The following is a 17,075-nucleotide window of genomic DNA, read 5'->3' as shown; positions in this document are numbered from 1 at the left end:
TCACTTTCAGTTTGGGGATCTAACAGAGAAAACTGTTATGAGCATGCAGGAACATGTCTTTGTATAGACGTATTATTTCATTCCCAAGAGGAGAATGACTGAGTTATATAGCAGGTGCATGTTTACCTATTTAAGAAATTATCAAATTATCAAAAGTGATGACACCATCTTCCATTCCTACCAGCAATGCTTGAGGATTCCGTCTGCTCCCTCCCCACTTGCTTGGCTGGTATGAACAGTCTTTAATTTTAGCTCTTCTCATGGTCATATAGTGAGTGGTATCTCACTGTGGTTTTAATCTGCATTTCTCTAGTAACTAACGATGTTGAGCAGCTTTTCATGTTTATTGGCCATCTATACATCTGCATTCGTGAAGTGTCTGTTCAAATCATTTGCTCATTTTTGAAAATTAGATTCTTTGTCTTATTATTATGACACACAAGTTCTTTATGTATTCGAGATCAAGGATTGGCAAACTTGTTTTTAAAGGGCCAGAGAGTGACTATTTTAGGCATTATGGGCCATATTATTTTTGTTGCAACTATTAAACCTGGCCTTGTATCATGAAAAGAGTCACATATAAGACACAAATGGATAAGCACGACCATGTATCAATAAAATTTTATTTACAAAAACAGATGGCAGGTCAAACTTAGCCCATGGGCCTTGTTTCGATAATTCTTGTTCTAGATGGAAGTTCTTTGTCAGATATATGTTTTGCAAGTATATTTTTCTTGTTAGTGGCTTGTCTTTCCATTCTCTTAATAGTGTCTTAACAAAGAACAAATGTTTTATGTTCTGATGAAATCTAATGTTTTATTGATTTTTTTATTGTTCATGACTTTTGTGCTCTATTTAGGAATCTTTGCCTAGCCCAAGATTTACTCCTAATTTTTTTTTCCTGAGATAAGAACTGATGTTTTTTTCTTTCTTATCCCAAAAGAATAATCCAAATTGTTCAGCACTATTTGTAGAAAGATGATCAATTCTCTGTGGAATTGCTTTGGCATCCTTATCAAAATCAGTTGACCATGTATACATACATCTTTTTGAGGACTTCCTTTACAGTTCCAATGATCTGTATATCTAGCTTTATACTACTAACCACACTATTACTACCACACTAACTTGATTATTGGAGATTGAAAATAAGTGTCCAAATCAGGTAGTATACGTTTTTCAACCTTGTTCTTCTTTTTCAAACTTTAGCTACATTAGGACTCTTGTATTTCCATATAAATTCCCATATGACAGCCTGTTGGGATTTTCATTAGGATTCATTGCGAGAGTTTGCAAACTATAGCCCATGTATCAAATCCAGTTTATAGTCTGTTTTTCTACTGCCCTCAAGCTAAGAAATTTTTTTTCACATTTTTAAAGGATTGTAACAAACAAAACAAAACAAAAAAACAAAGAATATGCAACAGACATCATTATTTGGCCTGCAAAGCCTTAAGTATTTTCTATTTGGCTCTTTACAGAAAAAGTTTGCCAAATTCTGATCAATAGATCAATCTCTGAAGAATTCGTATTTTAACAACGTTGGATCTTCTGATTTTTGAGCATGCTATATCTCTCCATTTATTTGTTTTGTTTAATTCTGTAAATATTTTGTAGAATTTAGCATACAAATAGTCTACATTTGTCAAATTTATTCCTAAGAATTTAATATTTTTGTTGCTCTTGTAAATGGTATTTATTTTCCATTTTATTTTCTAGGTTTTTCTTTGCTATATATTTAAAATTTTTAATATTGAGATTGAGTCATGTGATTTTTGCAAACATTACACATTAGTTATAATAGCTTTTTAAAGATTCTTTAGGATTTTCTACTTAAACCCACCTGTTTCTGTAAATAGTGTCACTTCTTTTTCTATCACTATACTTTTTACTTCTTTTTCCTTTCCTTATTTAACTGACTATAATAAAATGTTGCATAGAAGTGGTAAGAGTGGGCATTCTTGCCGTGTTTGCAATCTTAAGGGAAAAGGATTCAGCCTTTCATCATTAACTATGTTAGCTGTTGATTTTTCTTAGATGTTTTTTATCAAGTGTAGGAAGTTCCTTTCTCTATTAGTTTCTTAGGCTGCTGTAACAAATTGTCACAAACATGGTGGCTCACACAACACAAATTTATTCTCTTCTAGTTATGGAGGTCAGAAGTTTGAAATCAGTTACACTGGGCCAAAACCAGGGTATGTGTCCTCAGTGTCCTGAGGCTCTAGGGGAGAATCCATGTTCTTGTGTTTTCCAGCTTCTGGAGCTGCAATCCTTGCATTCTTTGGCTCACAGCTGTTTCCTCCATTTCCAAAGCCTGTCATATAGCATCTTCAGATCTCCGAGGTCATCACAAAACCTTCTCTCTTCTGTAGCCAAATCTTCACACTGCTTTACTCTTACATTGACATTTGTGATCGCATTTATGACCCACCAGATAATCCAAGATAATCTCATTTAAACATCATATCTGCAAAGTCCTCATCACATAAGATAATATTCACACGTTCCAGTGATTAGAAGACAATTATTCAATTTACTGCAAATTCTATTCCTAGTTTACTGAGTTTTAAAATTATAAATGGATATTGAATTTTGTCATTTTTCTGCATTTACTGAGAACCATATGATGTTTCTATTGAGTCTTGAGTATTATGATGAATTGTATTGTTTGACTTTCAAAATCTAAATAAAACTTTCATTTCTGAGATAAACCCCACTTAGCCATGAGGTATAGTCCTTTTTATATACAGTTGAAGTCCGTTTTCTAAAATTAGGTTTTAAGAATTTTTCATCTATGTTCATGAGGGTCGTTGGTATGTAGTTTCTTTCCTTCCTCCCTTCCTTCCTCCCTTCCTTCCTCCCTTCCTTCCTTCCTTTCTTTCTTCCTTTCTTCTTCCTTCCTTTCTTTCTTTTTCTTTCTTTCTTTCCCTTCCTTCCTTCCTTCCTTCCTTCCTTCCTTCCTTCCTTCCTTCCTTTCTTTCTTTCTTTCTTTCTTTCTTTCTTTCTTTCTTTCTTTCTTTCTTTCTTTCTTTCTTTCTTTCTTTCTTTCTTTCGTTCTTTCTTTCTTTCCTTCTTTATCTCTTTATCTCTTTATCTCTTTGTCTGGTTTTGGTATCAGAGTTACACTGGTCTCAGAATGAGCAGAAATATTAATTGGTGTTGTTTTTTCTTAAATGTTTGGTAGAATTCACCAGTGAAGTCTTATATATGCCTAGAATTTAATCTTTGGAAAAGTTGTTAAGTACAAATTCAATTTTAAAAGTAGATATAGGGCTATTCAGGTTGTCTATTTCTTCTTGAATGAACTTTAGTAGTTTTATTGTTTTAAGAAGTTTGTTCATTTCATCTAAGTTGTTGAAACAATTGCAATGCAATTTTTCATAATATTCTTTTAATGTCTGTAGCATCTGTAGTGAGTAACCTTCTTTCATTTATATTGGCAATAGGTATCTTCTTTCCTCTTTTTTGGCTAGAAGTTTATCAGTTTTATTGATCTTCTCAAATAACCTGCTTTTGTTTTTATTGATTTTCTCTCTGTGTTTCTCTCTCTGTCTCTCTCAGCCTTTCTCTCTCTCTCTCTGTATATATATATCTATATATACTTTATTTACTTATTGATTTATGCTCTTTTTAAAATTTTGCTTACTTTGAATATTATTCACTCTTCTTTTTCTAATGTCTTATTGTGAAAGTTTAGTATGTTGATTTCAGCCTTTTCTGTTTTTTCTTATATAAACATTTAAAGCAATAATTATCCCTCTATGAACTGCTTCCCACAAATTTTGATATAATGTGCTTTCATTTTTATTTAATATATTTTCTAATTTCCTTTGTGATTTCTTCTTTGACCCATCAATTATTTACAAGCATGTTGTTTTGTTTAAAAAATATTTGTGGACTTTCCATATACTTTCTGTTATTGATTTCTAGTTTAATTTAACTGTGGTCAGACAACATATTCTAATGTTTTGAAAACTTTTATATTCATCGAGACTTGTTTTATGGCCCCAAATATTTTCCATTTTGGTAAATATTCCAAAAGAATGTGTATTTTGCTGTTTTTTTAATCTCTAGAAATTTGACTTTGGTTTTTACAATTAAAAAAAATTTTCCATGTCTCTCCTTATCATGTCCACTTTCATCCACTTTCCTAGACATATAGAGCATATTTGTAGTGACTGTTTTAACATTCTTGTCTACTAATTCTTTCATGTGTGTTATTTCTGCATCTGTTTGTACTGAGAGATTCTTCTTTTGCTTCTTCGCACTCCTGGTATTTTCCTGACTTGATGTCACATTGTGAATTTTATATGTGGTGTGCTACAGTATTTGCATTTCTTTTAATATTTTTTGGACTTTATTCAGGGAAGTAGTAAGTTACTTGGAAACAAGTTGATCTTTTCTAGGTGTGGCTTAAAACAATACCTTTCTAAGGACTCTACCCAGTGCCCCATGATGTAGATTTCTGAGGTTTGCTCTTGTGTAGCTGTCTCTCTGCCCTACAAATTTGTGGCATCTTGACCTTTCTGGAATCTGAACTTGTCTTTCAACTCAGGAATACCTGCAGATTCTCTTTCAGTTCCCTTTCCCTGTACTCTATTGTGGAAACTTCCCTAGACAGCAGGGTGGGGCAATCATAGGGCTTACCTTGTTTTGTTTCCGTTCCCTCCAAGGATCATTGTTCTGTACTGCGTATTGTCCAATATCTGAAAACCACTGGTTTTTTTTTTTTTTTTTTTTTTTTTTAAACCACTGGTTTTTAAAAAATATCTTGCTGGGCTTTTCTAGTTGCTTAAGACAGTATGGTAAATCTTAGGCCTGTTACTTACTTATTCCTGGAGGCAGAAGTAAAAACAGATCACTTTTTAAATGCTATTCTTACCCTAGACATAATGAGAAGTCTGCTTCAGGTGGTTCAAATTTAGAAAGCATCAAGTGACCAATTATTTTTAATGCTGTTGTATATACCTTCAGTACATTTAAAGTCTTTTTTTCTATTCTACCCATTGTAGGAGACAGCCTAGGTTAAATCCAACTTGCGACATACTTGGTGTCTACACCTGTGCAGTTGAACATCACAGGAGAAACACACACAGGTAGGAGAACTGTCCCCCCGTAAAATCCATAATCATTAACATATATCTATTAAGGTAGAAGACTAATACCAAGGTTGTTAAAGAAAAGAAAACAGTTAACAGAACAAGCTGAAGAATCTTACAGAATCTTTATCTTCATAACCGGACACAGTAACTTTGCAGAAGTGAATCTAATACACACAGTTCCTTTCAAACCTATGTGTTTGCAAAAAGCCTCAGTGCAGAAACTATTTCTGGAAACTGATTCAGGCACATGGGGTGGTGAAACAAGCTCATTTTGGCACATGGAATCCTGAGGACATCAGAGCAATGAGAAGTGGAGGTTAGGACTGAACCGAACTGGTGGGTAACATTAGATCTATTGCCTCCACTTGCAGATATTTGTTAGACATGTGAGATCAGAGCCTAGCTACTGGCCCAGGGCAAAGTCCCACAGAACTGTTAATTAATGGGAAAAAAAAATGGACTATGTTAAAAAAAAAAAGCTTTTAATAGAAAATAGACTATATATATATTTCTTTAAGTACAGCTACAAATTTTATGAAATGTTAATTAAAACATGATTGTTATTTAGACCAACAAAATCTTTAAATAAAAATATTTGAATAATTATGCTTCCCTTGAATGTAGTCTCTGCTTCTTATCCATAGTAATTTATTTGTTCCCTTTAAAGTACATTTATTTTATTTTTATTTTTTTATTTTTTAACATCTTTATTGGAGTATAATTGCTTTCCAATGGTGTGTTACTTTCTGCTGTATAACAAAGTGAATCAGCTATACATATACGTATATCCCCATATCTCCTCCCTCTTGAGTCTCCCTCCCACCTTCCTTATCCCACCCCTCTAGGTGGTCACAAAGCACCGAGCTGATCTCCCTGTGCTATGTGGCTGCTTCCCACTAGCTATCTATTTTACATTTGGTAGTGTATATATATCCATGACACTCTTCACTTCATCCCAGCTTACCATTGCCCCTCCCTGTGTCTACAAGTCCATTCTCTATGTCTGCATCTTTATTCCTGTCTTGCTCACAGGTTCTTCAGAACCATTTCTTTTTTTTTTAGATTCCATACATATGTGTTAGCATACAGTATTTGTTTTTCTCTTTCTGACTTACTTCACTCTGTATGACAGACTCTAGGTTCATCCACCTCACTGCAAATAACTCAATTTTCTTTCTTTTTATGGCTGAGTAATATTCCATTGTATATATGTGCCACATCTCCTTTATCCATTCTTCTGTCGATGGCTACTTAGGTTGCTTCCATGTCCTGGCTGTTGTAAATAGAGCTGTAATGAACACTATGATACATGATTCATTTTGAATTATGGTTTTCTCAGGGTATATGCTCAGTGGTGGGGTTGCTGGGTCGTATGGTAGTTCTATTTTTAGTTTTTTAAGGAACCTCCATACTGTTCTCCATAGTGGCTGTACAAGTTTACATTCCCACCAACAGTGCAAGAGGGTTCCCTTTTCACTACACCTCTCCAGCATTTATTGTTTGTAGATTTTTTGATGATGGCCATTCTGACTGGTGTGAGGTGATACCTCATTGTAGTTTTGATTTGTATTTCTCTAATGATTAGTGATGTTGAGCATCCTTTCATGTGTGTGCTGGCAATCTGTATATCTTCTTTGGAGAAATGTCTATTTAGGCCTTCTGCCCATTTTTGGATTTGGTTGTTTGTTTTGTTGATATTGAGCTACTTGTAAATTTTGGAGATTAATCCTTTGCCAGTTGCTTTGTTTGCAAATATTTTCTCCCATTCTGAGGGTTGTCTTTTCATCTTGTTTATGGTTTCCTTTGCTGTGCAAAAGCTTTGTAGTTTAATTAGGTCCCATTTGTTTATTTTTGTTTTTATTTCCATTACTCTAGGAGGTGGGACAAAAAAAGATCTTGCTGTTGTTTATGTCAAAGAGTGTTTTTCCTATGTTTTCCTCTAAGAGTTTTAAAGTGTTTGGTCTTACATTTAGGTCTTTAATCCATGTTGATTTTATTTTTGTGTATGGTCTTAGGGAGTGTTCTAATTTCATTCTTTTACATGTAGCTGTCCAGTTTTCACAGCACCACTTATTGATGAGGCTCTCTTTCCTCCATTGTATGTTCTTGCCACCTTTCTGGTAAATTAGGTGACCATATGTGCATGAGTTTTTCTCTGGGCTTTCTATCTTGTACCATTGATCTATATTTCTGTTTCTGTGCAAGTACCATACTGTCTTGATTACTGTAGCTTTGTAGTATAGTTTGAAGTTGGGGCGCCTTATTCCTCCAGCTCTGTTTTTCTTTCTCAAGATTGCTTTGGCTATTCGGGGTCTTTTGTGTTTCCATACAAATTGTAAAATTTTTTGTTCTAAATCTGTGAAGGATGACATTGGTAGTTTGATAGGGATTGCATTGACTCTGTAGATTGCTTTGGGTAGTATAATCATTTTCACAATATTGATTCTTCCAATCCAAGAACATGGTATATTTCTCCATCTGTTTATGTCATCTTTGATTTCTTTCATCAGTGTTTTATAGTTTTCTGAGTACAAGTCTTTCACCTCCTTAGGTAGGTTTATTCCTAGGTATTTTATTCTTTTTGTTGCAGTGATAAATGGCAGTGTTTCCTTAATTTGTCTTTCAGATTTTTCATCATTAGTATATAGGAATGTAAATGATTTCTGTGCATTAATTTTGTATCCTGCTACTTTACCAAATTCATTGATTAGCTCTAGTAGTTTTCTGGTTACATCTTTAGGATTATCTATGTATAGTATCATGTCATCTGCAAACAGTGACAATTTCACTTCTTTTCCAATATAAATTTCTTTTCTTTCTTTTTCTTCTCTGATTGCTGTGGCTAAAACTTCCAAAACTATGTTGAATAATAGTGTTGAGAGTGGTCAACCTTGTCTTGTTCCTGATCTTAGTGGAAATGGTTTCAGTTTTTCACCATTGGGAATGATGTTGGCTGTGGGTTTGTCATATATGGCTTTTACGATGTTGAGGTAAGTTCTCTTTATGCCTACTTTCTGGAGGGTTTTTATCATAAATGGGTGTTGAATTTTGTCAAAATCTTTTTCTGCATCTATTGAGATGATCATATGGTTTTTCTTCTTCAATTTGTTAATGTGGTGTATCACATTGACTGATTTGCATATATTTAAAGAATCCTTGCATCCCTGGGATAAATCCCACTTGATCATGGTTTATGATCCTTTTAATGTTTTGTTGGATCCTGTTTGCTAGTATTTTGTTGGGGATTTTTTCATCTATATTCATCAGTGATATTGGTCTGTAATTTTCTTTTTTTGTAGTATCTTTGTCTGGTTTTGGTATCAGGGTGATGGTGGCCTCATAGAATGAGTTTTGGAGTGTTCCTCTCTCTGTTATATTTTGGAAGAGTTTGAGAAGGATAGGTGTTGGCTCTTTTCTAAATGTTTGATAGAATTCGCCTGTGAAGCCATCTGGTCCTGGGCTTTTGTTTGTTGGAAGAGTTTTAGTCACAGTTTCGATTTCAGTTCTTCTGATTGGTCTGTTTATTTTTTCTATTTCTTCCTGGTTCAGTCTCGGAAGGTTGTGCTTTTCTAAGAATGTGCCCATTTCTTCCACGTTGTCCATTTTATTGGCATATAGTTGCTGTAGTAGTCTCTCATGATCCTTTGTGTTTCTGCAGGGTCAGTGGTTACTTCTCCTTTTTCATTTCTAAATCTGCTGATTTGAATCTTCTCTCTTTTTTTCTTGATGAGTCTGGCTAATGGTTTATCAATTTTGTTTATCTTCTCAAAGAACCAGCTTTTAGTTTTATTGCTCTTTGCTATCATTTCCTTCATTTCTTTTTCATTTATTTTTGAGCTGATCTTTATGATTTCTTTCCTTCGGCTAACTTTGGGGGTTTTTTGTTCTTCTTTCTCTAAATGCTTTAGGTGTAAGGTTAGGTTGTTTATTTGAGATGTTTCTTGTTTCTTGAGGTAGGATTGTATTGCTATAACCTTTCCTTTTCGCACTGCTTTTGCTGCATCTCATAGGTTTTGGGTAGTCGTGTTTTCAGTGTCATTTGTTTCCAGGTATTTTTTGCTTTCTTCAGTGATCTCTTGGTTATTTAGTAGTGTATTGTTTAGCCTCCATATGTTTGTATTTTTTACAGGTTTTTTTCCCCTGTAATTGATATCTGGTCTCATAGTGTTGTGGTCGGAAAAGATACTTGATGCAATTTCAAATTTCTTAAATTTACCAAGCCTTGATTTGTGACCCAAGATATGATCTGTTCTGGAGAATGTTCTGTGAGCACTTGAGAAGAAATTGTATTCTGTTGTTTTTGCGTGTAATGTCCTATAAATATCAAGTAAGTCCATCTTGTTTAATGTATCATTTAAAGCTTGTGTTTCCTTATTTATTTTTATTTTGGATGATCTGTCCATTTGTGAAAGCGGGGTGTTAAAGTCCCCTACTATGATTGTGTTACTGTCGATTTTCCCTTTTATGGCTGTTAGCTTTTGCCTTATGTATTGAAGTGCTCCTATGTTGGGTGCATAAATATTTACAACTGTTATATCTTCTTATTGGATTGATCTCTTGACTATTATGTAGTGTCCTTCTTTGTGTCTTGTAATAGTCTTTAGAAAATAGACTGTGTTAAAAAAAACCCTTTTATTTAATTCTGTTGTTTTTTATTGATGCTAAGATTTTACCAAGAATAGAAGATAGCGTTTTATGTTAATATTTCAGTTGCATTCCATTTCAAGTGGGATTGAGTCACCATTAAGTTGGTATAAAATAAATGTGCATATGCACATCATACTCCTTTGCTCATTTCTTTTCTAATTCTGACATTGACAGCTTGGGCATACAATAATGCTGAGACATATACTCCTAGGAAATGTATGAACTTTTCACATCTACTTAAAATTAAACAAAACAAATACTTTGTTGAGGGTAAAAATAAACTCTAAATTCAGGCTGAAACAACATAAATGGTGACTTAAAAACGTGCTTGTCTTTTTTTTTAGGTCACAGTGTTTCATACAATTCTAATTTTGCTAAATTCAGCCATATTTTAGAGTTACATTCAGGCAGATAATAGAAAATAGCTAAGCTGTAAATTCTAGGAACAGTGTTAATGTCTTATTAAATGTACTTACTGAAAACTAGAAGTTTTAACACCACTTTCTCTTCCAAAATCTTTTATGTTAGATAAGATCTTTGATCATTGGTGCCTCGACTCAGGCAATATTGTAAGATTCTCTTGAGACAAAGGTTTATTAGAAAATCTAAGGAATTTTCATTGGTCAAGTAGAATTAGGGTGGGCCTGCCTGCAGTGGAGCTGTGGCAGGAGGTCTCTTTTCTCCACTAAGGAAGATATGAGTTATGATTTGCTACTTCTCACCATCTAAGGAAGTTAAATTTATTCATAATATGATCTCATCAGTCACTGTCATGTCTGGCAGGTAATGCTGTTAAAACACAACTGACCAAGAACATATTTTCTACTAAGTAAATGTACTGCAGCTGCAAAAAGTGAAGTGACTTCTTGCCCACTGTCAGTTACTGAGTCAGCACAAGGCCAGGGATGGAAATAGAAAATTCAATAACTTATATATCTTCAATATTTTTGTAGCACACAGAAAACTAGTTCATGAGATGAATGACATACAACATACTGAGTCTTCATTCCCCCCTCTAGATTGCATTAGCTTACCTTCATTGGTTTTTGCCTCAAGTTAATTTTACTTATTAGGTCTGTGAAAAACATGGCAATGTCCTTGGGGCCTCTGGACATGCACACTGAAACAAATCAATTATTTGAAATGCCACAGTATAAATACTATCAGAATAAGCTCCTTGGGAGAAGAAAGGTGTTATATAATTCAAAGCAATTTATAAATATCTACTTTCAGACACAGTTTGAGACATCATCCAAACTTCTTTGAATGGGGTTTAAATATAGCTGCCAATATGATTCCATTTTCTTTTGTTTCATGCCTAAAGTAATGTTAAGGCATCAGAGTTCAAGTGTTTTCTCTAATATTTGTAGAACAGTATAAAAATAATGTAATTACTTATAAAGGGATATATATAGAAAATTACTTTGACTCAGATAGCTCTAGGTTGTAAAGTAGAGATTTATTCCCACTGGGATAGTGCAATCTCTATTGAAATTTCAATGCTGTTCTTTGAGTCAATACTTAACATACTTATAAAATAAGATTCTAAAGTGAATGCATTTTTAGTATTATGCAGAAATAATCAAAGTTCTAATATATTGTTATCAAACATAATGAGGAATGTCAGGGAAGAGAATTCTGAAAGTCAACATAAGAGAAATTACAAAGAAGACTTCTACAAACAATGTATAAATAAGTGGAATAAAAATATTGGTTAAAATAAGTTTATGTAAGTATTAAGGAAACTGTAATTACGTAGTTCTTGAATTAAAGGACCCATCTATACAGACATAAGGAGGAAAAGAAAATAATTTAAACTCTAAGTACCCTGAAAAGTAATTTAGTATCAAGGTGGCTATAAACTATAATTACAGTTATAAACTGACATTGCTAAAGTATGCAGCTTTCAATGTTAACATTGTGCTATGTACTAGACAAATCAAGATCACACATCTCTATTCTAAAGGATATCAGTATTCACAAACTAGTGAGAGAAATAGAGAAGAACTAATTACAAAAAGTGGAATAAATATGTTTTTCTGAGAGAGGTATGCAAAGGATTTTATGGGGTCTCAGAAGAAGTTATCAAATCTAGGTTAGTTTGGAAATGAGAAGGCTCTGAAGAAACTTTATCTGGAATGTAACTGGAAAAACATGCAGGAATTACATTTAAAAAATGTGCCTGGCCTGGCATGTTAAAAATAAACCATATCCTTAATTTTATTATTATTATTGTTGTTACTATTATTATTACTATTATCATCATCTAAATGTAATGACGACAAAGACATTCTACTGAGGTTAAATCACATGTGTAAAGTATGAAAATAAGAGATAGCATGGCACAGTTGAAAAATGCCAAGTATTACATGTGAAGTGTGTAAGGTGTGAAGAAGGGATGGGAAAACAATGAGGTTGGAGAGAAACATCAATTCAGATTCTGAATGCAGAGCTTAGATTTTTATATCCAAAGTAAGTGAGAAACTTTGAAAGAATGATACAAAGTGAATCATATTTTATTTGCCAGTTTGTTATTACTATTTAACTTAAAAAGTAACATATTCCTGGGATGAAAAATAATCATATTATTCAAAAGGAAATAAAATGAAAATTAAATATCTTCCTTCTTATTCCTATCGTACCTCTCAGTCTAACTTCCCAATTTCAGACATTTTTAGTTGATTCTCTTTTAGGTCTCTGGAAGCTTACAATCTGTGTAGAGACTCCTCTTGCATAACACTTCAAAACATCTCATCCCCCACATTTTCCAGCCTCTGCTCTGACAATCAGTTCTGTTCAGGTTTCCACTAGCCTCATGCAGATGTAACCTGAGAGCATCTCATCTTGGCCCTGTGCTAACTTGTTCCCTGTGCCAAGGCTTACTGATGCTACAGAGAACCTACTCAGCACTCATGTGTGGAACACAGATGTGTGGGGACTCCAAGCCCATAGGGCCACTATGAGCCAACAGTAGCTGGGAGTCAATACCTAACTGACTCATTTCATAAAAATTGTTAGATGATCTGGCAGGAAAGGACACTAGTTGCCTGAAGGGGTAGCCAAATTCATTGTTCATCCTTGTATTAGCTTTTCCTACTCTCCTCCTTCACAACCCCTATGCCTAACTCCTACTTCCTGAGCTTACTTAACAAACAAATTACATGCACACACAACTCCGCCCCAGGCTGTGATTTGTGGTGAACCCATGCTAAGACAACTAGTTCTAGGAATAATAGCACACACTCTGTATGGGAATTTAGAACAGGATCATTTGCTGTTAAAAAAGGAATAGTAATCCTGTCCCTGATCTTAAGAAAATGAAGATATCTCCAGTCCTGTTGTAGCATAAAAATACTGAGTCTCACCTATTTTAGTCAGGATTCTTCAGAGAAACAACAAATAGGATGTGGGTATGCATAGAGAGATTTATGTTGAGGAATTGGTCTCACAATTATGGAGGCTTGCAAATCCACTTCTTGTAAGGCACGTCTAGTGGTTATGAACTCCCTCGGGTTTGTTTATCTGGGAAGATCTTTATCTCTTCTCTAATTCTGAAGGACAGTTTTGCTGGGTACAGTATTCTTGGTTGGCAGGGTTTTTTTTCCCCCTTCAAATCAGTACTTTGAATGTATCAACCCACTCTTGCCTCGTCTGCAAAATTTCTCCTGAAAAATCTGCTAATGGTCTCATGGGGTTCCCTTGAATTTAATAAATCACTTTTCTCTTGCTGTTTTTAGGATTTTCTCTTTATCTTTGACTTTTTTTTTTTAACATCTTTATTGAGATATAATTGCTTTACATTGTTGTGTTCGTTGCTGCTGTATAACAAAGTGAATCAGCTATACGTATACATATATCCCCATATCTCCTCCCTCTTGCATCTCCCGCCCACCCTCCCTATCCCACCCCTCTAGGTGGTCACAAAGCACTGAACTGATCTCCCTGTTCTATGCTGCTGCTTCCCAGTAGCTATCTATTTTACATTTGGTAGAGTATACATGTCACTGGCACTCTCTCACTTTGTCTCAGCTTACCCGTCCCCCTCCCCATGTCTTCAAGTCCATTCTCTACATCTGAATCTTTATTCCTGTCCTGCCCCTAGGTTCTTTGAGTTCTGATAACTTAATTACAATGTGGTTTTCGTATAGACTTCTTCAGGTTCAACCTATTTAGAAACTTTGGGGCTTCATAAATCTGGATGTACATTTCCCTCTGCAGATTTGGGAAGTTTTTAGCCATTATTGCTTTGAATAATCTTTCTGCCCTCTCTTTCCCTCTCTTCTCCTTTTGGGTCTCCCATAATATGTGTATTGTTTCTCTTGGAGGTGTCTCATTAGTCTCATAGGCTATCTTCACTCTTTTTTGTTTTTCTTTCTTTTTGCTTCCCTGACTGGATAATTTCAAATGACATCTTTGAATTCACTAATTATTTCTTCTACTTGATAGAGTCTGCTGCTGAAGTTCTCTATTGACATTTTCAGTTTAGTCATTGTATTCTTCAGTTCTAAGATTTCTGTTCAGTCTTTTCTATGGTCTATTTATTTGTTGAACTTCTCATTTTGTTCATGTATTGTTTTCCTGATTTCTAATTGTTTATTTATGTTTTCTTGTAGTTCACTGGACTTCCTTAAAATGATTATTTTGATATCAAGTAGTTTATGGATCTCCATTTCTTTAGGGTCAGTTACTGGAACTTTATTAGTTTCCTTTGGTGATGTCATGTTTCTCTGCTTCTTCCTGACCCTTGTATCCTTGCATTGGTGTCCTTGCATTGGACTTTACAGGCTGGCTTTGGCAGCAGAAGGCATTCACTTATCACCTGGCCTAGGATTCTGAATGAGTTAGCTGGCAGTCTCCATAATTGGGTGGAACCTATTACTGGGGGCTATGGTCAGTGAATGGGGCCTGCTGATCAGATTCTAAGGTTGTGAGGGACTTGTTACTAGGGTTCATGGTCAGATGGAACCCACTGTCAGTGTTCCACAGTTGGTCAGAGCCTGCAGCTAGGTCTCCATAGTCAGGTGGGGCTGGCTAGTGAGGCTCCACAGTCAGACAAGCCACTGGCAGGGATCCATAGTTAGGTGAGTCTACTGATGGAGCCTTGCCAGTTGGGCAAAACCAGTAGGCAGGGGTCTGCAGTTATGTTGGTGGGATTCCAAGGTTGGGCAAGGCTACTGTACTGATGGGATTCCTTTGTCAGATGAAGCTGCTGGCAAGGCTCTGTGGTGAGGCCAGGCTCCTGATGGTGCTCCATGGTTGGGTAGAGCCAGTAGGCAGGGCTATGTGATCCTGAGGTTCCTGAAAGGGCTCCTGATGGGACTCTGTGGTTGGGTATGCCTAGTAAGGGGTCCACTTAGTTGCAAGGCTGCTGGCAGGGCTCCCTTGTGGGACAGAGGCTACTGATAGCCTCCATCACTGGGTGGGGTGGCTCTGGGAGTTCTTGACCTGGTGGCATCTGCAGAGCCAGGGGAGGCTCCATGGTTGGGTAAAGCTGGCAAGGACTTGGAGGGACTGCAGTTTGGCAGGGCTGGCAAAGCCACTGGTGGAGGTCAACGGGCTGGTGCCAAGATTCACACTTGCCGGCAGCTGAAAGTTCTCATCCTTTTATTTGTTCCTAGCTCCCCTCAGGCAAGCTAACCATGACAATTCCCCTAGTGTTCTGCATGAATTTGTATATAAGTGAGCCACTAAGGCAGTGTCAAATGCTGAGGAAGTTGGATGTCTACCTTGGTCTCTCTTTCACCTATAGCAGAAACTGTGGTCCCAGGGCCTCCTTTTCAGCACTGTGCTCTGGTAGATTGAGGGATAAGTGATATGGATAAAGTACTCTTCTTACACATTTTGATGCAGTTTTTCTCATTTATTTTTGCTCCACTGGTGTGTTGTAACCTTTCCCCTGGGTTCCATAATTCTCACAAATTCTCTCTCTCACCCTCATTCATATATAGTTTCTGTTGGGGGTGGGGACTGGGACCCGGGACTTCGTATTCTTCAGTCTTGCTCACATCATTGAGACTGGCGATTCCAAAATATGTAAGGTGGGCTAGCAGACTGGAGACCCAGGAAGAACTGATGCTACAATTTATGCCCGAAGTTTGGCAGGCTAGGAAGATTCAATGTGCGGTTAAGTCCAAAGACTGCTGGCAGAATTTCTTTTTTGCTTGAGGGAGGTCAGTCTTTGCTCTGATTTGATGAGGTCCAACCACATTATGGAAGGCAACTGGCTTTACTCAAGGCCTACAAATTTAAATGTTAATCTCACCCAAAAACATCCTCCCAGAAACATCTAAAATAATGTTTGGCTACGTATCTGGGCATCATTACCTAGTCAGGTTGACACATAAAATCAACCATCACAGTCACACACCTGGGATGGATTTAAATGAAAGTGTAGGGAGAAGAGAAAGTGTTGGGTTATGCAGAAACTATTGCACTTGAATGGAAGGGGACAAGGGACATTTTAAGGATTGTGGAGCTGTCTGGTTACTGTAAACTACTTTGGATGCACTGAAAAAAGAAAATGACTAGTTCATTTTAGTTAATGATCAACTCTAGGCATACTGTCAAAACCAGAGTTGCTATATGGCAGCTTCTAAGGACATTTTCACCTGTATTTGCAGGGAACATTTTTCTGAAAAATTAGGCCCAGCATCTAATTGTAAGTGTAGCAGAGCAATAAAGAATCCATAGCCTTAATGGTTCCCTGATGTCAGAGACAAGGCCTTGATAAGAAGGGACGGTGAGCTAGAATCAGGGGAAGAAGACATTAGGACTGACAAACTTGGCGCTGTTGAACAGCCAGGTTGCCCTTAGTTCTCTGTGCTAACAAAGAATCTGCATACTAGAGGGGAAAAAAAGACTACTCTTGCTGGGAGAACCTGTAAAAACCTCAAGAAAGACCAGCATCTCAAAACTTGATATTTTGTAAAGTCTGCAACTTCTGCTCTTGCCACTCCCCATTTCCTCCGGTCCACATCATGATAAGAGCCTTAGCTAGAAAATAAAGTTCTTGCTATGGGAGAAAAGAGCTCACAAACTAAAGAAATCTTAAGATTTGGCTAACATGTGCCATCAGGAACCAGAGGAAAACGTGTGGGATCTTGAGGATGTTAGAATTCATCCTAAGTTATAAGCCTGGGTAGGGAAAATCTTATTGTTCTGGGGGTCAAGTTTAATCTGCTTAAATATACCTCAGAATGGCTTCTTATACATTGGACATAACAATGATCTTCAATGGTAAAATGGAAATACTGGGACAGCTTTGACATAGTAATAAGCAAGGGGCCAGAAAGCTCAGGAAAATGGGAATGTTTGAATGGTTTCATT

The 17,075-nt window shown here is 36.0% G+C and overlaps 1 protein-coding gene across 6 annotated transcripts in view; it reads left to right on the top strand.

Annotated features, from left to right (window-relative positions):
* Window positions 1-17,075, top strand: part of LOC309660083 (uncharacterized protein) — a gene marked incomplete at its 5' end in the record, with an annotated part of 664,039 nt that overhangs the window by 372,604 nt on the left and 274,360 nt on the right. For all 6 annotated transcript variants that reach the window (XR_014263120.1, XR_014263121.1, XM_082460620.1 and 3 more), the window contains one exon: window positions 5,013-5,096. Coding sequence is in view for 4 of the 6 variants with exons in the window: in XM_082460620.1 (XP_082316746.1) it covers window positions 5,013-5,096 (84 nt within the window). The remainder of the gene's footprint in view (window positions 1-5,012; window positions 5,097-17,075) is intronic.

This window comes from Balaenoptera physalus (genome assembly GCF_965194825.1).
Source record: "Balaenoptera physalus genome assembly, chromosome: 4".
Taxonomy (NCBI): Eukaryota; Metazoa; Chordata; class Mammalia; order Artiodactyla; family Balaenopteridae; genus Balaenoptera; species Balaenoptera physalus.
Note: the sequence above shows the minus strand (reverse complement) of the source record. Positions and strands in the feature narration are given on the sequence as shown.